This window comes from Octopus sinensis, linkage group LG7 (assembly GCF_006345805.1).
Source record: "Octopus sinensis linkage group LG7, ASM634580v1, whole genome shotgun sequence".
Classification (NCBI taxonomy): Eukaryota; Metazoa; Mollusca; class Cephalopoda; order Octopoda; family Octopodidae; genus Octopus; species Octopus sinensis.
The window spans coordinates 93702728-93724749 of NC_043003.1; the positions used below are offsets into that span (position 1 = coordinate 93702728).

A 22022-nucleotide genomic window follows, 5' to 3' on the forward strand; every position below is an offset into this window, starting at 1 on the left:
TGCCAGTGATAAAGTATAAATTCATACTTTTACATATTTCCGAAAGTTATATCGTACAAAGAACATAGCCATGCTATGAAGTGAATTTTAACATTCAAACGAAAAATGTAGCTGTGAGATGACAGGAAGAAACATATGATTTCTAATTAAGTGGTAACTAAAATACTTAATGAAATTTTCCAATCATGGAAAGAAAATTGTTTTATTAACTCTTGTCATGGCAGGGGAGACAACTATAAAATTTCAACATTCCCCCCAAATTGAAGGGGTTGGTGACATACAGTGAGTTCCCTCAAGAAATATAATCATTCAAAATCTTTAGTCTCAGTCACATAAGATCTGGTAAAGGCACTGCTAAGACTATATTTCACTGAGAAGGTTCAATAATACTGAAACATCTGGAGTTGTAACTGCATTTACCAAAGATCAGATTCACTCCTCACTCATTCAATTTTTAAGTTGGACTATGTAATTGCGTTTCCAACCAATTATTAAAGTTAACATTTTACTTCATTATTTCATATTGATTTAGAAAACAAAAACAACTTTTATGTTTCCAACATTATGTCAGACACCACTTAACCATGTGTCCTTCATGCAGATGGCATCCCCAGGGCAATTCTCACCCTGCTCAGTCATATTAATCCTAACTGGTGTGTGTGTGTGTGTGTAAACATATATGCCTGCTAGGCAGTTTGCATAAGAAAATTCTTATCAGTTATCTATAATTTATAGTCACAGTTTAATGTTTCATAACTTATTTGATAGCCATGTGTGATAAGAAGAACATGCTTCATTCATCCTGAATATATCAGATTTTCATTTAAATTAGGTTAAAGATATAAAGTTTCAAACATTGCCATTGCCTGACTGTTAAAAATCTAGCCACATACTATTATTACAGTAAATGATAAGGTTATGAGGTGGTAGAATTGTTAGCATGTCATTGAGGCATTTATTCCAGCTCTACATTCTGGGTTCAAATTCCTCCAAGGTCAAATACTCTGCAGTCAAGTGATGTAATCATCTTATTCCTTCCCTAAAATTGCTGGCCTTGTGCCAAAGTTTGAAACCATCATTACAATGAGTGACCCTGACCACTGTTTTCATTTTCCATACTGATGGGAGTTTATCAAGTAGTACAATATTACTACTTGTTGTCATCCTTTTTTAAGCTTGTCTACAAATCCAGAGGTTCTCATGGATTGGGGAGAGTCTGTTAGAATTGAAAAGGGAAAACAAACTGCAATATTAGTGCAGCTCTACAGCTTACCAACTCTAGTCAAACTCTCCAACCCATGCCAGCAGGGAAAATGGATATTAAAGGATGATGATGATGTTTGAATTTTAAATTTGTCCAACTTGATGGTCAAAAAACAAGAGTTACATGGATATAGTCTATTTTGTCTGCTCTGCTAAATATTAAAGGGAAGTAATGGAAAACATCTTTTACTAAGATTTCTTACCAAATAGTGGCTGTATGAGACAGTTTAGGAACCACCATTTCTATTAGGTCCATCATTCTGGGATCTAATCGTAACCAGTTCTAATATCTTACTACTTGGTCTTTATCTTTTGCAGTTATCTTCCACTATTCTCAACCTACAACATGGGTTTTTTTTTTTCATCAAAAGCTTACCTTTTATATGGATTACAAGTTCATACCAGCAACTGTTGTCATTCCTGCATACACCACCCAAAAGCCCTCACTTGCCAAGATACTTTGTAAGCTCACATAGTATTTTTTACTCATTTCAGTCATTAGATTGAGACCATGCTGGGACACCACCTTGAAGAATTTTTAGTTGAATGAATCAATCAAGGACTGTTTTTTTAAAGCCTGGCACTTATTCTATCGATTTCTTTTACTGAACTACTAAGTTGCAAGGATGTAAACCAACCAAGACCAGTTGTCAAGTGATGGTAGGGGACAAACATAAACATACACACACATATATATATATGACAGGCTTTTTTGTTTCCATCTACCAAATCCACTCAGAAGACTTTGCTTTGCCCAAGGCTATAGTAGAAGGCACTCAACCAAGGTGCCATGCAGTGGAACTGAACCCAGAACCTTCTTACTACACAGCCAAGCCTGTGCCTCATATTGCATTCCATCTTTTTTGCAACTTTAACTGTTTTATTACTAAATTTCAATAGAAATACATTGGCTTTGTTTCATCACATTGAAACAGTGAGTTTGTCTCATAGAACAAGGGATAACTGCAGACAGGTTGGTATCAAAAGGCTTAACATGCAACAAATCATGCCAAACTATTTACACATTAATTTCTTCTTCCTGAATAATGCTTTGCCAATATTCTAATCACCTTGCTAATTTCAGAGTGAAAAAATAGGTTAAGGTATAAAACATGGTGGCCCAATTTTGAAATTTGTCATGGGCCTGCAACCATAAATGATTTTTCTTTCTCTACTTTTTTTTTTATTGCAATTAGCTGTAATTTTCTGGTTAAAATAAATTCAAATTGGTTCCTCTGACATTCCATAAGAATTATAATTTTATTTACTTAGGCAAGGGAGAAGCAGTGAATTATGTATATAAGTACAGCTAGCCATCATTCAAGAAAATATGGCATGGTAATATATGTTATGCTTTTACTTAATTGTTTCAGCTTATGTAATCATGAGCCTAGGCACTCTTGGTTCCCTCATCCTTGACCCATAGGGCTCAGCAACACCTGGTTGGTAATCATTACAGCTGAGTAGACAAAAGCAGCATGAAATAAAGTGTCATATTCAAAAGCCCAATGCAACAGCCAGTCCAAGAATTGAACCTTTGACATTATGATCACATACTCAAAACTCTTACTAGGTTACATACTTTTAAATCCATGTACATGAGTGTGTGATACCTAGTAGCTGTGATACCAGTGCCAGTGGCATGTAAGAGAACCATCCGAACGTGACTGTTGCCAGCGCCGCCTTGTCTGGCCCCCGTGCCGGTGGCACGTAAAAAGCACCATCCGATTGTGGCTGTTTGCCAGCCTCGTCTGGCACCTGTGCAGGTGGCACGTAAAAAGCACCCACTACACTCACGAAGTGGTTGGCGTTAGGAAGGGCATCCAGCTGTGGAAACACTGCCTGATCAGACTGGGCCTGGCGCAGCCTTCTGGCTTCCCAGACCCCAGTTGAACCGTCCAACCCATGCTAACATGGAAAACGGACGTTAAACGATGATGATGTATAATATCGTGGTCACAGGTGTGGCTGTGGTTCAGAAGCTGGCTTTTCAATTGTGTGGTCTCAGATTCAGTCCAAAGGTAACTGTTGATTTATCTAAGATTAGTTTCAACTATCCTATCACATACTGACTACCTCAATTACCTTCTCTTCTTACATTTCTGCCAAAAGTATGCCTACACTACACACCCATCACTGTCACCTACCATAGCAAACTTGAACTTTTGTTTCTTGCCAGTGAGGAATTTAGCAAAGACTTCCCTCAGTCTTACTTTATGCACACATGTCTACATACCATTGCTATAGCATTTTTAGTAATCTTGCCAGTCCTTCCTTTCCTTGTGCCAACATTGATTTTGGTGGCCCTGAAATTGTGGACTTAGGAGGAAGAGTGGGGAAACAAATGTGGAACTGTTGTCAGCACCTGCAAGTAAGATTTGTGTGAACTTACCAGCTGGTAGAGGGCTCTGGTACACAATTTACTCAATGAATTACAATTTCCTCAATCCTGTACACCATCTAGTGAGCACACAAGTTGACTACAGTGTGATTAGGACTCAGAATGTAAGAACCTGAAAGATATGCCAATAAGTATTTCATCTGACATACTAGTGATTCTACCAGCTATATATATACTTTATATAATTAGGGTTCAGTGAAACAAATTTGCTTTGCCACATACCGAACTTTTAGAAATAGCAGCCAAAGAATTTAGCTAAAGTAATGTTTAAGTTTACCGTAAATGGTCCTTTTAACATACTGAACACTGCTTGGTAAAATTATTAATTACTAATTAATTAATTTTACCCATTATTATTATTGATATATATATATATATATACACACACACATACATACATACACATATATTATTGTTGTCATCGTGATAATCATCATTATCACATGCTGGCATAAGTTTAATGAAACTTGCTCAAGCAGTTCTATCACCTGCTTTCCATGTAAGGTATTTTCCTTTGACTGTTTCAACTGAAACTATAGACTTTTGCTTACTGGAGTATATAAAGAAACAGAATTCCTTTTATTGCCAGGTGGTGTTAATGACATGCAGACAAAACATTCATAATACACACACACATAATGATCTCCTATGCAATGGGCTTCCTCCTAGTTTCCATCAACTAATTGCATTCACAGCATGAAGCTTTAATAGAAGACATTTATCCAAGGTGCTATGCAATGGCTCCTGCACAGACCCATACAAACACACACACATTTTATATATATATATATATGTGTGTGTGTGTGTGTGTGTGTGTGGAGGCGCAATGGCCGAGTGGTTAGGGCAGCAGACTTGCGGTCGTAGGATCATGGTTTTGATTCCCACACTGGGTGTTGTGAGTCTTTATTGAGCGAAAACACTTAAAGCTCCACAAGGCTCCAGCAGGGGGTGGTGGCGATCCCTGCTGTACTCTTTGCCACAACTCTCTCTCTCTCACTCTTTCTTCTGTTGGCCTGCTCACTTAGCCAGAGGAGTGGCATCACTTGAAGACTAAAACAATGCAAAGCACATTGTGACCAGCGATGTGTAGCAACATCTGATAGCCTGGTCGGTCACGTGATATCATCATCATCATCATTTAACGTCCGCTTTCCATGCTAGCATGGGTTGGACGGTTCAACTGGGGTCTGGGGAGCCCGAAGGCTGCACCTGGCCAGTCAGATCTGGCAGTGTTTCTACAGCTGGATGCCCTTCCTAACACCAACCAGTAGGGTGTGATGAAACTATGTGCTATCTAGCAGGTCAAGCGTATTGTCTTTGCATGCCCAAAACCACACAAACATGTTGAATAAGGTTGTATATAACTTCATTTCAGTCAATGTTGCTTGTTGCAGCATTAATTGATTTAATCCAGTTTGACACTGCTTTTCACACATCAGCAAATGTTACAATAGGATTGACCATCACTTAGTGGCCATGAATGATGGCTTGGTATACATAACTGATGAACGTAATGACACAGAAACACATGCATCCCATGTTTTGGTGATATAATTCTTAGCCAACTGGTAACCTTACACTCATTTTATCAATAATGAAATTTTCTTCTCAAGTGACAACTTGTGCAGTGTATTGTCTTTCCATGTCCAAAAGTACATGAATATGTATAGCACATAATCATGTGATCGTCCAGAGTATCCGATGCAGTTATATATCACTGGTCACAATGCACTTTGCATTGTTTTAGCTCTCAAATTACGCCATCCAGTTGGCTAAGGAAGCAAGTCAACAGTACTCCTGATCAGAAGGCTATTCTGTTGCAGGTTATCCATTTACAGCTGAGTGGACTGAAGTAATGCAAAATGAAGTGTTTTGCTCAAGAACACATGCCACCCCATCCGGTAACTAAATCTATGATCTAGCAATTGTGAGTGCAACAGCCTAACCACTAGGCCATATGCCCAGATATATATATATATATATAATATATGTGTGTGTGTGCGTACATTATATATATATATATAGTTGCCATGATAGATCGTTAGCCACTACACACATTTTTCTCTCCTTTCTGTAGAAGAGCATAGGCTCGAAACGTAAGACTTTTTCTATTCCTGAGCGTTATACTAATACATCTGTTTGTTTTGTACACCATTTGTCTTCGTCTTTTGTTTTTTCGTAAACTCTCCCTATATATATATATATACACAACACACACACATGCATATATATACATACACACTTTACTGGTTTTTGCTGCCATGCCAAGACACTGCTTGAAGGGCCAAGTCAATGAAATTACTCTCAATCCTTATTTAAGTCTGGCATTCATTTTATTAGTCCTTATTTTGCTGAACCAATAAGTTACAAGGCTGTAAACAATCACTAATTGACAAGCAGTAAAATACAAGAGAGAGAGAGAGAGACATATAAATACAATGGGCTTCTGCACAGTTTCTGTTTACTAAATTCACTCAGAAGGCCTTGGTTTATTTAGGGGTTATAGTAGAAGACACTTTGTCCAATGAGCTGAGGTTGTGTTAGCAAAAGTCATTTAATAAAATTTTAAATGTTAGCCTCTGCTCTCACAATATCAATACTTGCATGGACCAGATAGAAATTTGTTGAGCCAGATTTTCTATGGCAGGTTACCCTTCTTGTCACCAACTCTCACCCTGTTTCCAAGTAACGTAATATTTCCCCATGGATAAACATATTTTGACAGAAGTCTGGAAATGATTGACACTGCTTGTATGGTGGTGATACTCATTTACAATTATTATGTGGTGTCAATATAAGAGATATAACTAAGGCAATCAATTGGCAAAAATTGTTAGCATGCCAGGCAGAATGCTTAGTGGCATTTCATCCAATTGTATGTTCTGAGTTCAAATTCTGTCATGGTTGACTTTTCCTTTTAAGCTTTCAAGGTTGATAAAATAAATAGTTGAAAACTGAAGTCAATGTAATCAACTGTTCCACTTTACCATAAAATTGCTGACCTCATGTCAAAATATGAAATCTGTTTAGGAGACATAACTGCATACACACACACACAAACTATGGGCTTCTTTCGGTTTCCATCTATCAAATCCAGTAACAAGGCTTTGGTTGGCATAGCGATTATAGTAACAGACACTTGCCTAAAGTGTCACACAGGGACTGAACCTGAAACCACATGGTTGGGAAGTAAAATACTTAATCATACAGCCATGTCTCATTACTTGTCTGTAAATCTCAGTGATTTTGAATGGATGCACATAAAAATTATTTAATGAAGAGTAACAAGAAAAAAAACGACAACACGATTATTTCTTTTTATAGAAAATAATGGTAATAAGAAAATATTTAATCTTTAAATATCTGTAAAAATTGGTCATATATGTAATTTGAAGGAAGAATATTTTGTTCAAGGTTTTTACATTGATAGAGTTTAAATTATTATCAATTCATCAATTTATAAAGAAATTTAAATAACGAGTATTGAATCCATGATGCGCAAGCAGAAAAGTGTAGATGTATTTACAAATACTTTAAAAATTTGTTTTATCATATATTATCATAAGAGATTTGTCATATTTATAGTATTTTTTAAACTTGCTTCTCCATACAAGCACAAAAAGGTGTTTTTGGGTGGTTTTTTTTTTGTTTTTTCGTCTTTGAAAATTTAAACATTTGCATATTATTGAAGCGATTGCTCCCTTTCTTGATAATCACTGAAACGAGAGGTAGGTATACAATCTCGTGAAACCTGGCAAACGCTGAACAAAGTTAGTCTTTGTCCAAGGGACATAACTCATGGCACTAAGCTGTCAGAATTATTATGAATTGTTTTTAATTTAGACTAAAATTAAATAATTGCTTAAAAACTAATAATTACTTTTAAGTAGATGCCTGGCAATTTTTATTACATCAAAGTCTATTTGGACTAACTTTGGTGTACTAATAATAACTTTCGAAAAAAAAAAAATGTAATGTCAGCTCCATCAAAATTTAGACTTAGAATATAGGACGAATGAAACTAAAAACTGAAAAACTGAAGTACAGCATTCTATTATCTCTTCCAGCTGAACGAGATTAGAGAAATAATTGAAAAAAGAAACAAAAGACTGCCATATCATTTTCATACCGTAAGTGATTTCGTAACTCCGAGCATGTCACAGAGCTTTTGTTCCTATATACCATTAATTTATTACACTTTTTATAATGAGTCTTACAGTCTAATCATAACGTATGATACTTTTCTTTGCACCTCGCTGCTCAGATTACTCCATATGGTTGTTATCTGCTTTAAACCATGTTGGTTACAAATGATGTAAGTTATTTCTGCCAATACCAGTAAGTATATCACTATATGTATTAGTAACACTGTTGCATCACTGTAAACTAGGGTTTTTGGATTCATATGTACCATGTTCCTGGCAAAAATTCACTTCAGTCTTCATTTAACTGTAGTCATGCTTCATGGGTTAAAACCAAATTTTCAGCTGGAATACGAAGAAGACATTTATTTTAACTGCAGTTAAGCTTCATAGGATAAAACCAGAAGGTTTTTCTTCTGGAATATGAAGAAGAGATTGTGAATAATAAAGGTCAACTGTTACAACCAACCAGTAAACAATTGAAGAATATGAAGAGGTGAGCGAGATATATTTGGGTTAAACTATATACTTCTGTGGTTCTTGTCTTGCTGTGGAAGATTTGCTGCTTTTCTTCTTGTTCGATGACTGTCTGCTGACATTTCGAGATGTTGAACGTCGATGCAGGAATCTCCTATGCCATGATTCAATCTTGAAATAAATAGAAAATAAAAAAATAAGTAAAAAATATACTTTTAATTCATTTCATTGTAGCTAAAAGCATTGAGACAACCAGCTTGGTAGTAGTAAATTAAGAAACTAATTAACTCTACCACCTACGAACAGAGAATGTTCTTCCAACAGGTTCCATATAGTTTCCTCAATGTATTTCATTTACAAGGTTCTGATAATTGCCATTTGTCCAAGTTCTCATGCAGTAGAATAAAACCTTGAACTACATGGTAGAAAAATAAACTTGTTTTAACCAGGCATTCATGATTATACTTATGTTTACTCTACCATACATCAAATCTGGCGATAACTTTAGCAAATGTTGAAATCCTGATCATTAATTTGCTTGAAGCCAGTTTTTATATTTGGATTTGAATTTTAGTGCAAAGTTCTATAACACCAAGATGAAATGTGTTTATGTATTTGAAAGCTCTAGGTCCAATTTAAACCAATTATACTTTCAAATAGATAAATACATTCAACCATGATGTACTGAGAAATTATGAATTAAAACTCAAATCTAATGAGAAAACTTGTTTCAAGAAAATGAATGATCTGAATTGCAACTTAACCAAAATTTTATACAGCTTGGTGTATCACATGGGAATATTATCACAATAATACAAGCACATAGTTATTTTCATTTAGTTAACCCTCTGAAAGGAAATCAAATATAAATATATAAATAGATGCTTACTCGGTCAGAACAGAAGGATAGGAGTGCTAACATCACCAAAATGATCAAAGTTAAATATGTCCAAAACCGGAGCCAGTTTCGATATTTCTGCCTAAAATAGAAACAGTTAAGAATATTTCAGGAGTATTTTTTGCTTTTACTTTGACAGCCAAACTCTAAAGGAACCTACAAACTAAAATTTAGAACAATGCTAACATATTTAATGTAGTGAATATTAAAAAGCTGTAAGGTGGTGAGCTGGCAGAATCATTAGACTACTAAACAAAATGCTTAATGTCATTTCATATCTTTATGTTCTGATTTCAAATTCTGCTGAGGTTGATTTTGCCTTTCATTCTCTTGGGTCAATGAAATAAATACCAATTTATGACGGGTCAATGTTATCGACTTACACAATCCTCAAAATTGCTGGCCTTGTGCCAATATTTGAAACCAATATTAAAAAGCTAATGAACTGAAAGTATAGTAGCCAGAATATAGGTAAGGCAGAAAATGGTCTAGGAGCAATCACCTTTGCTAGCAACAGAAGGATTCTTCTTTGAGTAAAGAGTAGACTGTATTGCTTGTGTATGAAGTGAAATGGTGTACAGTGATGAAATATGGGTACTAAATGCAAAAAATATGCAAAGATTGGAGAGAAATGAATAGGCATGCTCTACTGGATAAACTAGGTATAAGAGTTATCACTTGTGGTGTGTAAGTACAAAGGCTGCATTATTACAGACATATAATGTCTAGGGATGATAACAGATAGGCAAAGAAGTGGCAAGAGATTCAAATGGAAGGAAACTGTGGAAGAGAGAGACTAAGGAAAGTATGGGTAGAGGTAATAAAACGTATTCACAAGATGTTGGCCCTTTACAAAGATGACAAAGGAATGCAACAAATGAAGAAAAACAGGGTTTGAAAGGACCCAAGCAGTCACATGAAGGCAGATGTAAAAATGATGATACTGATAAATATTTAATTAACTCTAGAAAAGTGAAACACTGGCCCAACACTGACAATGCATATCCAGAGAATTGTTAAAACAATTATTTTACTTTTGATCATTCACTGTGGCAAATGTTCCAATTCATGGGCAAAAGAATTTGGTTGATCCAAGTTTATTAGACAATTTGAATGCTTACCATTCAAGAAGTTCATGTAAATGAAGGAAACGATTCCGGTATTCTTTTGGGAGCTCAAAATGTGATTGCATTGGAAACATTGATTCAAAAAAATCATTTAAAATAGCTTTGACCTAGAAGAAAAAAAAAAAAAACCAAATAGAAATCAGTAAATTGGTAGCATATTTTGTTAGTTAAGATCATGGAAAATGAACAAAACAAAACACTGTTATTGGCAGAATTAAAGTGAAAGTTTTTATGAATCCCAATGATGCAGTGTCTATATCAGGTTTCTGTAGTTTTGAGTGGATTAATGAATGTGAGACAAATTGTACCAGTCAGTGGAGTGAACATTAGTTCATTGTTGGTAGATGCTGCAGAAGGAATTGATTTCCGCATTGAAAACCAATGGATCAGTTGAGTCCACAGTGTTCCAGCTGCTGCTGCCAACAACAATGAATTATATCAGCTGTGATATTTAAAACTGGGTGAATTTAGCTATTTAAGATCAAGTGTCTTTACTATTGGGCAGAACAATGACAATACGAACTACCAAACTATTAGCTGGTTGCTCATTTGTCCTTCCAACTTGCCCATTTATACTTTAAATTGCAAGAATAGCTTTCACTGGAAGTGATAATAGCCTTGTTCCTATTAATACATGATTTGCTAAAACTTCAGCTAAAGCCAAATGAATAATTAGAATGTTCTTCAAAATGTGGCCATAACATACTTTATCAAAAGGTTACAGTCAGTCCTTGGCAGAGGTATTTAACATTACTGTAGTCCGAGACATTTAGCAGTTGATAGCTACAGGGAAATGGAGAATACAACCTTCTAGTTTAGGCAATGGAAGTAGATTAAAACTAATGAGTATTTTGCTACTTAAGAGTGCTGAGTTCAAATCTTGCAATTGACAAAACCCTGTGAGACTGGCCTTTCCAACCAGATAAATAAATTGTTTTGCAACAGACACCATGGCAGCTTGGATAAAACAAAGTCCTTGTCTACAAATGCAGACATTTTTCAGACACAAGTAATAATATACTCAAGAAACAAATAGTTAGGTACGGAAGCCAGTTAGCCGCTCTGGCATCTGAGCATGATCGTTGCCAGAGTGACTAACTGGCTTCAGTGCTGGTAGCACATAAAAAGTACCATTCGAGCGTCATCGCTACCAGCATTGCCTTACTGGCACTTGTACCAGTGGTACTGGCATGTGATAAAAAATCATCCGAGTGAAGTTGTTGCCAGTGCCGTTGGACTGGCTCCTGTGCAGGTGGCACGTAAAAAAAAAACACCATTTGAACGTGGCCGTTGCCAGTACCGCCTAACTGGCCCTAATGCCGGTGGCATGTACAAGCACCCACTACACTCTCGGAGTGGTTGGCATTAAGAAGGGCATCCAGCTGTAGAAACTCTGCCAGATCAAGATTGGAGCCTGGTGCAGCCATCCGTTTCGCCAGTCCTCAGTCAAATCATCCAACCCGTGCTAACATGGAAAGTGGATGCTAAACGATGATGATGACTAATATCTAGCATTTAGATTACTCTGCCAAATGCAATGCATTTTTATTCACAATGTTTTGAATTAATCATGCATTATCTCATGGTTTTGGGATTTCGATGGTGTAATTTATTTTTAGAATTACTTTGTAAGGTATGTGTGAGAGGACAGATCTGGACAGTTTGAACATAAAACTGGTACAATATTTGGGTCGGATATGGCTGGTCTAAATGCTACAGGGTTAAAATACATGGAAAAAAATGGACAGATATAACCAACACATTAACAAAAGAACCATCCTACAAGAATATAGCATGGCTATGTGGTTAAGCGGCTTACTTCACAACCATATGGTTTGGGTTCAGTCCCATTGCATGGCACCTTGAGCAAGTGTCACCAACTATAGCCCTAGGTTAACCAAAAACTTGTAAGTGGATTTCATTGATGGAAACTGAAAGAAACCTATTAGGTATTCTTTTGTGTTTCAGTCATTTGACTATGGCTATGCTGGAGCATTGCCATCTAATTGAAGAAATTGACCCCAGGACTTAAAGCCTGGTACTTATTCTATCAGTCTCATTTGCCAAACTGCTAAATTATGAGGACATAAACAAACACACAAATATATATACATATATATATATATATACACAAAGGGCTTCTTTTAATTTCCATCTACAAATCCACTCACATGGCCTTGGTTGGGAACCTGCCCAAGGTTCCACACAGTGGGACTGAACCCAGAACCACCATCATCATCATCATCATCGTTTAATGTCTGCTTTCCATGCTGGCATGGGTTGGACGGTTTGACTGAGGCAGAGTTTCTACAGCTGGATCCATGTGGTTGGAAATATATATTTATAATTTATGCGCACAATTTCAATACCAAAATTTGGTTGAAAGTATGAGTGTCAAGGATTTTATCAAATTTAGCATGGTTGATAATTTATAGTTGCAAGGACAGTAGCAGATGAAGGAACTTCATAGTATTATCAGTAGTAGTAGTGGCTACAAAAAATAGTGCCATTTCAGTTTATGAAACCCAGAAGTTGAATGTACTTACCATTTTGGCTTCTGCCAATGAATGGTCGATATTATCATTTAGGCAGATGAACTTTCTGCAATTAAAATACAGAAACAAACATTAGAATAGAATAAGTAATTTTCTTGTAATATCATACAAGGATTCTTCAGAGACGAGGAATTGAGTATGGAGACAAAATATCAGTACAAATGCTATACTCGGATATGAAGACATTATCAGAAAGCAATTCATTTTAGGAATGTTAAGTAATATTGAGAAACAGTAGCCATAAAGGTCAAAATGTTAGAGAACTTACCATTCATATCACTTACTATTGTCATTGAAGAAGGTATAATATATCTGTTTGCTTCATTTCAGTTTGTTTAGCTGACAATAAATCCCATACTTACTTCATGACTGAGAAATTAACTGGAGAAAAAAAACACTCACCAATGGAAGTATTTACTCCAATAGATATTTACTAAAAAAAAAAAAAAATACAAACCCCATCCAGACTCATCATCATCATCATCGTTTAATGTCCGCTTTCCATGCTAGCATGGGTTGGACGATTTGACTGAGGTCTGGCGAACCAGATGGCTGCACCAGACACCAATCTGATCTGGCAGAGTTTCTACCGCTGGATGCCCTTCTGTAGAAACTCTGCCAGATCAGATTGGAGTCTGGTGCAGCCATTTGGTTCGCCAGACCTCAGTCAAATCGTCCAACCCATGCTAGCATGGAAAGCGAACAGCATGGATAAATAATTAATAAATGAATAGAAAAATAGGAAAATAAAAACAAGAGACTAACTTCGGATGTTTGCGTATGTCATCGAGCTGTGCAACAACTAATGAAATGTTGGTCTTTATCATCTTGAAAGCAATTTCTCCATCTCCACTAGTCACATGTCTGGGCAAGAAAAAACAAACAAATAAACATTACAAATGGTTTACAAACTTTTTTAATGATACAAATTCCTATAGTATATCTTATTATGTTCAATTCAGCATGTATATTCGTTCACCTCATTGAACCAGAATGAGGGCAATTTTGCTCCATACAACGGTTTGCAGTCCAAGAGAGAAGGAAATGAGAAATTGTGATCATCATCATCATCATCGTTTAGCATCTGCTTTCCATACTAGCATGGGTTGGACGGTGCAACTGGTGTCTGAGAAGCCAGAAGGCTGCACCAGGCCCAGTCTGATCTGGCAATATTTCTACGGCTGGATGCCCTTCCTAACGCCAACCACTCCATGAGTGTAGTGGGTGCTTTTTACATGCCACCAGCACAGGTGCCAGACGAGGCTGGCAAATGGCCACGAGCGGATGGCGCATTTTACGTGCCACCGGCACGGTGATGGCTTTACTCTTTGTAGCTGAATTAGTGAAAGTGTCTGGGATGTATTTGTTATTTTACCCTTAGATCTAAGTAGATTTATGACTGGTAGGTATTTGGTTTATCACTAGGTACATTATCAATTTGGTGAGTTTTCAGTTACTTAAATAAAAAAAGAAAAGAAAAAGTGTATAAGGGAAGGACAAACAACTATAAATGTAGTGATTCTAGCATTTTGTATGTAAATATACAAATTTACAAAAGCCTTCTTACTTATCTAATGTCACAATATTGCTGAAAACATTTTTTAATGTTTTTATTTTTAAGAAATTTAAATAAATTTAAATAAATTTGAATCTATTTTATTGAAATACTTACTTATATTTTGGTTTGGGTTTAAAACTTTTCTGAATAAGCTGCTGGATTTCTGGACAAGTTAGAAAAAACTCCCGGTTCACTTGGGGCTGAAAAATTTCCCAAATATAAGCTGATGTGAATTAAGGTAGAAATTTTAATTGTAAGACATAAGAACACGAGGGGAAATTGAGAGATGGACCCATCAACATAGTATTAAAGATGTCAAATAAATGAGAGAGAGAGAGAGACAAAGAGAGTAAGAAAAAGAAAAAGAGAGATGAAAGAGAGAAAAAGAAAGTGAAACTACAAGAGATGTGCTGGCAGCTTGTGATAACTACAGAATATATAAATTGAGTAAAGCATTTCAAGTACTGTTAAAGACGAAGAGCAGATTAAGCCAAACATGAAGAAATATGGTAGTGAGTAGATTTTTAATGTTAGGATACATGGACACAAAAGAAAAGCAAAAACAAAGCAATAAAATCATGTAAAATGTACATGTTTCTACATGGAAATAAATTGCTTGCATGTGTTATAGCAGCCAAATCTCTCTTAAACCATGCCAACCACCTTAAAAGAAGGAAGGACACACTAGAGAAAAGAACATATTAGATAGACTTGGTAGGAACATCTTTCACCATACGTCTGCTTAATGATTTTACCTGGGGTTTAACAACAACAACAACGACAAAACACACAAATTGGGTATCTGACCTTCACGTCTTACCAAGATCTGCGAGAGCTGGTTTAATGAACAAAATAAAAATAAATATATAAAAAATTTGTTTAAATGGTGTTGGAGAACAAAATGAAAAGAACTTGCATCATATAAGGATGACAGTAAAGTTAAAAAAAAAAGAATTACAGCATTAGTGAAGCAGGATTGCAGTTTGTAGAAGCAGCACAGAAGTCTTAGGAAGCACTCCGTCGGTTACGACGACGAGGGTTCCGGTTGATCTGAATCAACGGAACAGCCTGCTCCTGAAATTAACATGTAAGTGGCTGAGCACTCCACAGACACGTGTACCCTTAACGTAGTTCTCGGGGATATTAAGTGTGACACAGAGAGTGACAAGGCCGGCCCTTTGAAATACAGGTACAACAGAAACAGGAAGTAAGAGTGAGAGAAAGTTGTGGTGAAAGAGTACAGCAGGGATCACCACCATCCCCTGTCGGAGCCTCGTGGAGCTTAGGTGTTTACGCTCAATAAACACTCACAACGCCCGGTCTGGGAATCGAAACCGCGATCCTATGACCGCGAGTCCGCTGCCCTAACCACTGGGCCATTGCGCCTCCAGCACAGAAGCGTTGCTATAGCAACAATGCAGCAGTTTAACAGTGTAAATGTAATATTATTTAAAATAACTACTTACCATATTGATTTCATAGTATTTTTCAGTTGAATCTCCAGCTTTACTTTTATTTATTGATGATAACACTGAAGATGGTGATGATTCTGATGATGATGATGGTGAAAATGATTTTGAGCAGTTTATAAAAATATTTTCAAGTTTCAGTAATGTCTGCAATAGAAACATGATATTGATAAATGAAAATAAGAAATACAAGGAAATACAAATAAACAATTCATTAAATGCAGTTATTATACACAACGGCACAGGAGTGGCTGTGTGGTAAGTAGCTTGTTTACCAACCACATGGTTCCGGGTTCAGTCCCACTGCGTGGCACCTTGGGAAAGTGTCTTCTACTATAGCCTCGGGCTGACCAAAGCCTTGTGAGTGGATTTGGTAGACGGAAACTCAAAGAAGCCTGTCGTATATATGTATATATATATATATATATATATATATATGTGCATGTGTGCGTTTGTGTTTGTCCCCCTAGCATTGCTTGACAACCGATGCTGGTGTGCTTATGTCCCCGTTACTTAGCGGTTCGGCAAAAGAGACCGATAGAATAAGTACTGGGCTTACAAAAGAATAAGTCCCGGGGTCGAGTTGCTCGATTAAAGGCGGTGCTCCAGCATGGCTGCAGTCAAATGACTGAAACAAATAAAAGAGTAAGAGTAAATGGCATGTGGCCTAGTCTTTTGATTTGGTTTGTGATAGTAGGGTCATGGGTTTGATTTGTGGACAGGGTAGTGCATTGTTGACATTGGGCAAGGCACTTCATTTCATGTTGTGGAAGCATGTGGCTTAGTGGTTAGAGTGTTGGATTTATGATCATAAGATTGTGGTTTCAATTCCTGGGCCAGGTGATGCATTATGTTCTTGAACAAAACACTTCCTTTCACATTGCTCCAGTCTAGTCAGCCGGCAAAAATGAGTAATTCTGTGATGGACTGGCGTCCCGTCCAAGAGGGGAATTTATATGCCATGGAAACCAGGAAACCAGCCCTTATGAATTGGCATAACTCAAGAAGGTAACCTTTACCTTACTTCATTTCATGCCACTTCAGCCAACTCAGTTGAAAATGAGTACCAGCCGAGGTGCAGGCACAGCCCTTTCTCTCTCTCTCTCTCTTACTGGCAGTCACACCCTTAATGTCCCACTGGATCAAGCATGGTACAAGTTTCCTGGTAATATTCACTTGCAGGTGACAGTTAAGCAAACAATGGAAATCAGAAAGGATTATTTAGAAACAGTAATGTTACATGATGATGATGATGATGGTAACAGCTGAAAAAGAATTGCTACTTTGAAGTTAGTGTGTAATGTGGTAATGTATATAGAGAAGAAAATACTGTTGAAATAGCAATAGACAAAATGAAAGGAAAGGTGTTCACAAGATAACTGTTGTTGTTTGGTCCCTAGGGTCAGCCCCTTAGTTCACCTCTGATCAAGTAGACCAATGATCAGAGGTATTTCAGTTATGACCATCTAGTTTATGGTAGTGGAATGTCAGAATCATTAGAGCTTTGCAAAAAGATGCCAAGTTTAGTTATAACCCTTTACATGGTGAGTTCAAAATCTGGCTAAGTCACCTTTGTTGTTCAGTCTTCCAGGGCTGATAATATTAAGTATTAGTCAAGTGCTGGATTGATTCTTACACTGAATCTTAGAATGTGAATGAAATTACACTAGGATACAAGATAGACTTTCTATCCACAGTGTAACAAAGGTTACATTATCCCATATACTTTTCTTCTTCGAAACAGGTGAGTGTAACTTGAGTAAGGTATGGGTACTATTCCAAGAGTGCTCCCTCGTTAGCACTGTTATTACTGCTACTGTTGGAATAGCAGGAGAGAAAATAGAGAGAAGGGTGGCTGAGTGTGTGGAGACAAGGTTTGTCAGCCAAGAAGAATAAATAATGTGAGTGTAGTATGGCATCTCCATTAATAGAAACTTTGGTAATCAAGATATAAAGACAATTTTAAAATAATTTTGTCCTCTGTGTGTGTGGATATATATGTGTGTGAGTGTGTGAATATATATATATATATATATATATATATATACACACAAAAATTTTAATTCTGAACATAGAATTACCAAAGGTCTTGTATCCACAAGACCAAAGTCAGACTCTATATAAAGAGAGAAGATTTAAACTTTCTACATTGCAGATGCAAGGAACACTCAGAAATTGAGATTTAAGTCTTAACATACAAAAACGTTAATGAAGACTGCCTGTCTCCCCTGAACCAGGAGATAAAACTACCCTTATAGACCCGAAAAAGCCTAACCAGCAAACAGGGAGATCCAATTTTCCAGTAGGCAGTGCCTGAAGTGGACACATTTAGAGAAAACGATGTATTTCATACCATGAAAAGAATGTACCCAATACACTCTACAAAGTAGTTGTTAGAAAGGGTATCCTTACCAACCCATAACTGAGATGCCCAACTTATCAGATTCTGTCTAAATGTCCAACCCATGACAGCATAGAAAGTAAATGTAAAATGGTGGTGGTGGTGGTGTGTGTGTGTGTTTGTTTGCATTCAATGCAAGTTGCTCTCTACAAGTGAACTTGTAACTTTTCCAGTCAACAAATCACCCACTTGTTTTGCACCTTCACAGATGTGGTGAAATAAGAGATCCCTTATTTGTAAGACGGATAAGGGTTAATGACAGAAACGGCATCCAGCTGTAAAACAAATGCCTCAGTAATGTGCATGCCTAACCCATGAAAAAATGAAAGTAAAATGAGCAAATACTTACATTTAAGTCTAATGGAAGATCAAACAATCTGGTAGCTAAGGTTCTGATTTCACGATCCGAGAGAATACTGAAGGTAAAAAGAAAAGAATATATAATATATACAGATGCATACAGATGCGTATATTACAACTAACTCCATAAGCCAACTTATATATGGATGTTTGACCTGCTAGAAATAAAAGCCAAATCACCCTCAAACTACATTTAATTGACTTTAAAAATGATACAATTTTCATAAATTTCTAACATCTAAAAATATAAATTATAAATAAAAAGTAGATCCAGAGCCCAAAGAAATTGGTGGTGATCCATATCAACAGACGTTAATCTGTAAAAATTTGTCTGTGAAAATGAAGTACAACAGTTAGTTGGCTGTGAGGAGTGAAAAGTCCAACGTTTCAGACACTTGTCCTTCAGAGAGAGAAAAATATAGGCCTCTCTGACTCTGGTAACTTAGCGGGTTTATAAGATCACTACTTAAATGCTTTATCTTCACGGCTGTGCAAGTAAAAGTCAGTCCAATAGAATCCATCACTCTCCAAGCTATGCTGACATATGAATTTGAACTCAGTAATACAAACTAATTTAACTGCTGGAGCTTATAAATTAGATGAAAGCCCTGTGGTTGTTTAAACACAGATCAACTTAAACCTAACAAATATTTAATCAAAAATACTTCAGCTATGACTATCCTGATTTTATAAGTGTTATATAAGATTGGTTGCATTATCTAATGTGTCCTTTACTTATTTGTGAAAGTAGGATTTGAGTTAAAATAGACTTAGGTGTTATTCTTAGCAGATTGAGCGACCATGTACATATTCACTCCTGTTGATGACAGTGGTGACCTATGAATGACAGCATAGTTAGATATACCAATTTATTGGTGAGTTTAAGTGTGTTAACCAAGGACACAGTGTAGGGCAGATGATAAAGTACAATTTATGATTCCTTTATAGAACCACATCCCATTAATACATCCATCTGTATATAGCTTTCCCATCAAAGTTACACCAAGGTAAATAACATGTATGTTTTTCTACAATCTTTTTTCACAACAGTTAATATCAACAATGGTTTTGAACAGAATTGTAACTTAAAGCTTCTGGCAAATTTTAAAATTCTTATTACCTTTGTGTTGTGGCAAACACCCTCAGGTGAGAAGAGTGCTGGTCCACTACTAATAAATAGTGAACTGACACAGTCAGTAATGTCAGTCAGCAAGGTATGATATTTGGACCAGCCCCACAGAGATGATGAAATACATCGTCATAATGCGGGGCACAAAACTTTGTTAACTAAGCTCACTGCTCTGTGGTGTCATACAAAATGCACTCGTGCCAGTGCCATGAAAGGCACTCGTGTGGTGCCACATAAAAAGAACATCCAGCACACTCTGTAAAGTGGTTGGTGTTAGAAAGGGCATTCAGCCATAGAAACCATGCCAAATCAGATTGGAATCTGGTGCAGCTCTCCAGTTTTGGTCAAACTGTCCAGCCCATGCCAACATGGACAATGGACTTTAAATGGTGCTGATGATGATGACATAACTGTATCATTCTTCACGGATTCCTCTTATTTGGTGATGGATGAAGGATATCATCATCATTATTGTTTTAATGCCTATTTTTCCATTCTTGCATGGGTCATCAGACAGATTTTCTATGATTGGACGCCCTCCCTATTGCCAAGCAAGGTAATATTTTTCCAACAAGACACTTTCACAGAAAACTAGTAATGAAGGATACCATCATGGTGACAGTTGCTTACAACTAACATGCCATGTCAAAGAAGGAGACATATAGAAAGTTGACACAACAGGGTTTTGTAACTTAACATCAAGGGGGTCACCAGTTTGTATCCAGCCACTGGCATGTATGATTGTCTTCATGGTGAGGATATATTTATCTCTATCTAACAGTAGGATAGAAACAATGTAAGGTACAGCCATTGTCAGTATTTGAATATGAAACAGGTGGATATATGTTTTGCTCCTTTACACTACTGGATTCAAATGTTGCCATTAAGAAAACCTGTGTAAGAAAACCTGTTTAACATAGAAGAAAAGATATTTCACAATTATCTAATAAGTTAGAAACATGGGTGTTTCATTCACCATCCTTAATTCTTATTCAGGGACCTTTTGGCTAGGAGGGCTATTTGACCTGAAAATACTAACTGAACCCTCACCTGAAAGGTCATGTGCTGTTTATCTTGATATGAAGACACCATGTCACGCATATATGGTTGTGATACATGTGCATGGTGTACCCTTATCAGATGGTAGTCATGATGGGTGCATTGTGCTTCATATATTTGTATCCCAGCATCACCTTGATGGCATGTGCTGTTCTCTCACTCAACAATAAAAATAAATCTGTGACCATGAACAACACCAGTTTTGAAACTGACTGGCTTACATCAATCTAAGGTGTACTAAATATGAAAATAGATTGAGTGAGACTCTAAGCCTTAACTCAATCTGTTAGAAATAGCAACCAAATTGCTTCAAATTGTATCCTATCACCTTATAAAAAGACAGGGCTGATTGGACAACATAGTCTTATGGACAAAAAGACAAGATGATCACGGCAGGAACACTTTTGATCAGGGATTTGCCAAATCAAGGCTGACTCGAAGTAAAACAACAACAATAGCAACATAGACCTGCTAAACCAAGGCTGAACTGAGACTAAACAGCAGCTGTTTCAGCTGCCAACATCATCATCATAGGTCTGCTTTATCAGGACTGACTAAAACAATAATATTTACCCTGATGAATCTGTGTCCATTTCATCAAATATTTGTTCGGCAGTTATGTTTTCTTTCACACCAATTAAATAGTAGAAGTAGGCAAATGCAAACTGCATATCATTTGAGCTGCGCACTTTATGTGATGACGTGATAGCCCACTGTTCAGGAAAACTGAAAAAAAATTATAGATATGTTAAAATAGTTATACAAATATTAAGTGTTAAAACACTGCCTACTCTGACACACCTTGTATATTGTTTCATTTGTTTCAGTTATTTGACTGCAGCCATGGTGGAGCACCATCTTGGAGAGTTTCTTATGCCTTGTCCTTATTCTATTGGTCTCCTTTGCTTCAGCCACTAGTCCACTGGGATTTAAACACAATACCTATTTCTTTACTACCCACAAGGGGCTAAACACAGAGAGGACAAACAAGGACAGACAGACGGATTAGGTCGATTATATCGACCCCAGTGCATAACTGGTACTTATTTAATCGACCCCGAAAGGATGAAAGGCAAAGTCGACCTCGGCGGAATTTGAACTCAGAACGTAGTGGCAGACGAAATACGGCTACGCATTTCGCCCGGCGTACTAACGGTTCTGCCAGCTCGCCGACTGTCAAGTA

General features: G+C 36.8%; 1 protein-coding gene across 2 annotated transcripts in view; it reads right to left on the minus strand.

Moving 5' to 3' along the window:
• Positions 1–7286: 7286 nt before the first annotated feature.
• The window catches only part of LOC115214114 (N-acetylglucosamine-1-phosphotransferase subunits alpha/beta), a 64463-nt gene continuing 49727 nt past the window's right edge, over positions 7287–22022 (minus strand). The window contains exons 21-30 of one of the 2 annotated variants that reach the window (XM_029783174.2): positions 21413–21565; positions 18641–18707; positions 15888–16037; positions 14536–14621; positions 13629–13727; positions 12855–12909; positions 10303–10415; positions 9173–9263; positions 8336–8454; positions 7287–8151 (exon numbers count right to left, since the gene is read on the minus strand). In XM_029783174.2, the coding sequence (XP_029639034.1) occupies positions 8148–8151; positions 8336–8454; positions 9173–9263; positions 10303–10415; positions 12855–12909; positions 13629–13727; positions 14536–14621; positions 15888–16037; positions 18641–18707; positions 21413–21565 (937 nt within the window). In that variant the 3' untranslated portion in view covers positions 7287–8147. Of the gene's footprint in view, positions 8455–9172; positions 9264–10302; positions 10416–12854; positions 12910–13628; positions 13728–14535; positions 14622–15887; positions 16038–18640; positions 18708–21412; positions 21566–22022 lie in introns of both variants that reach the window. The other variant, XM_029783173.2, reaches the window with a different exon arrangement.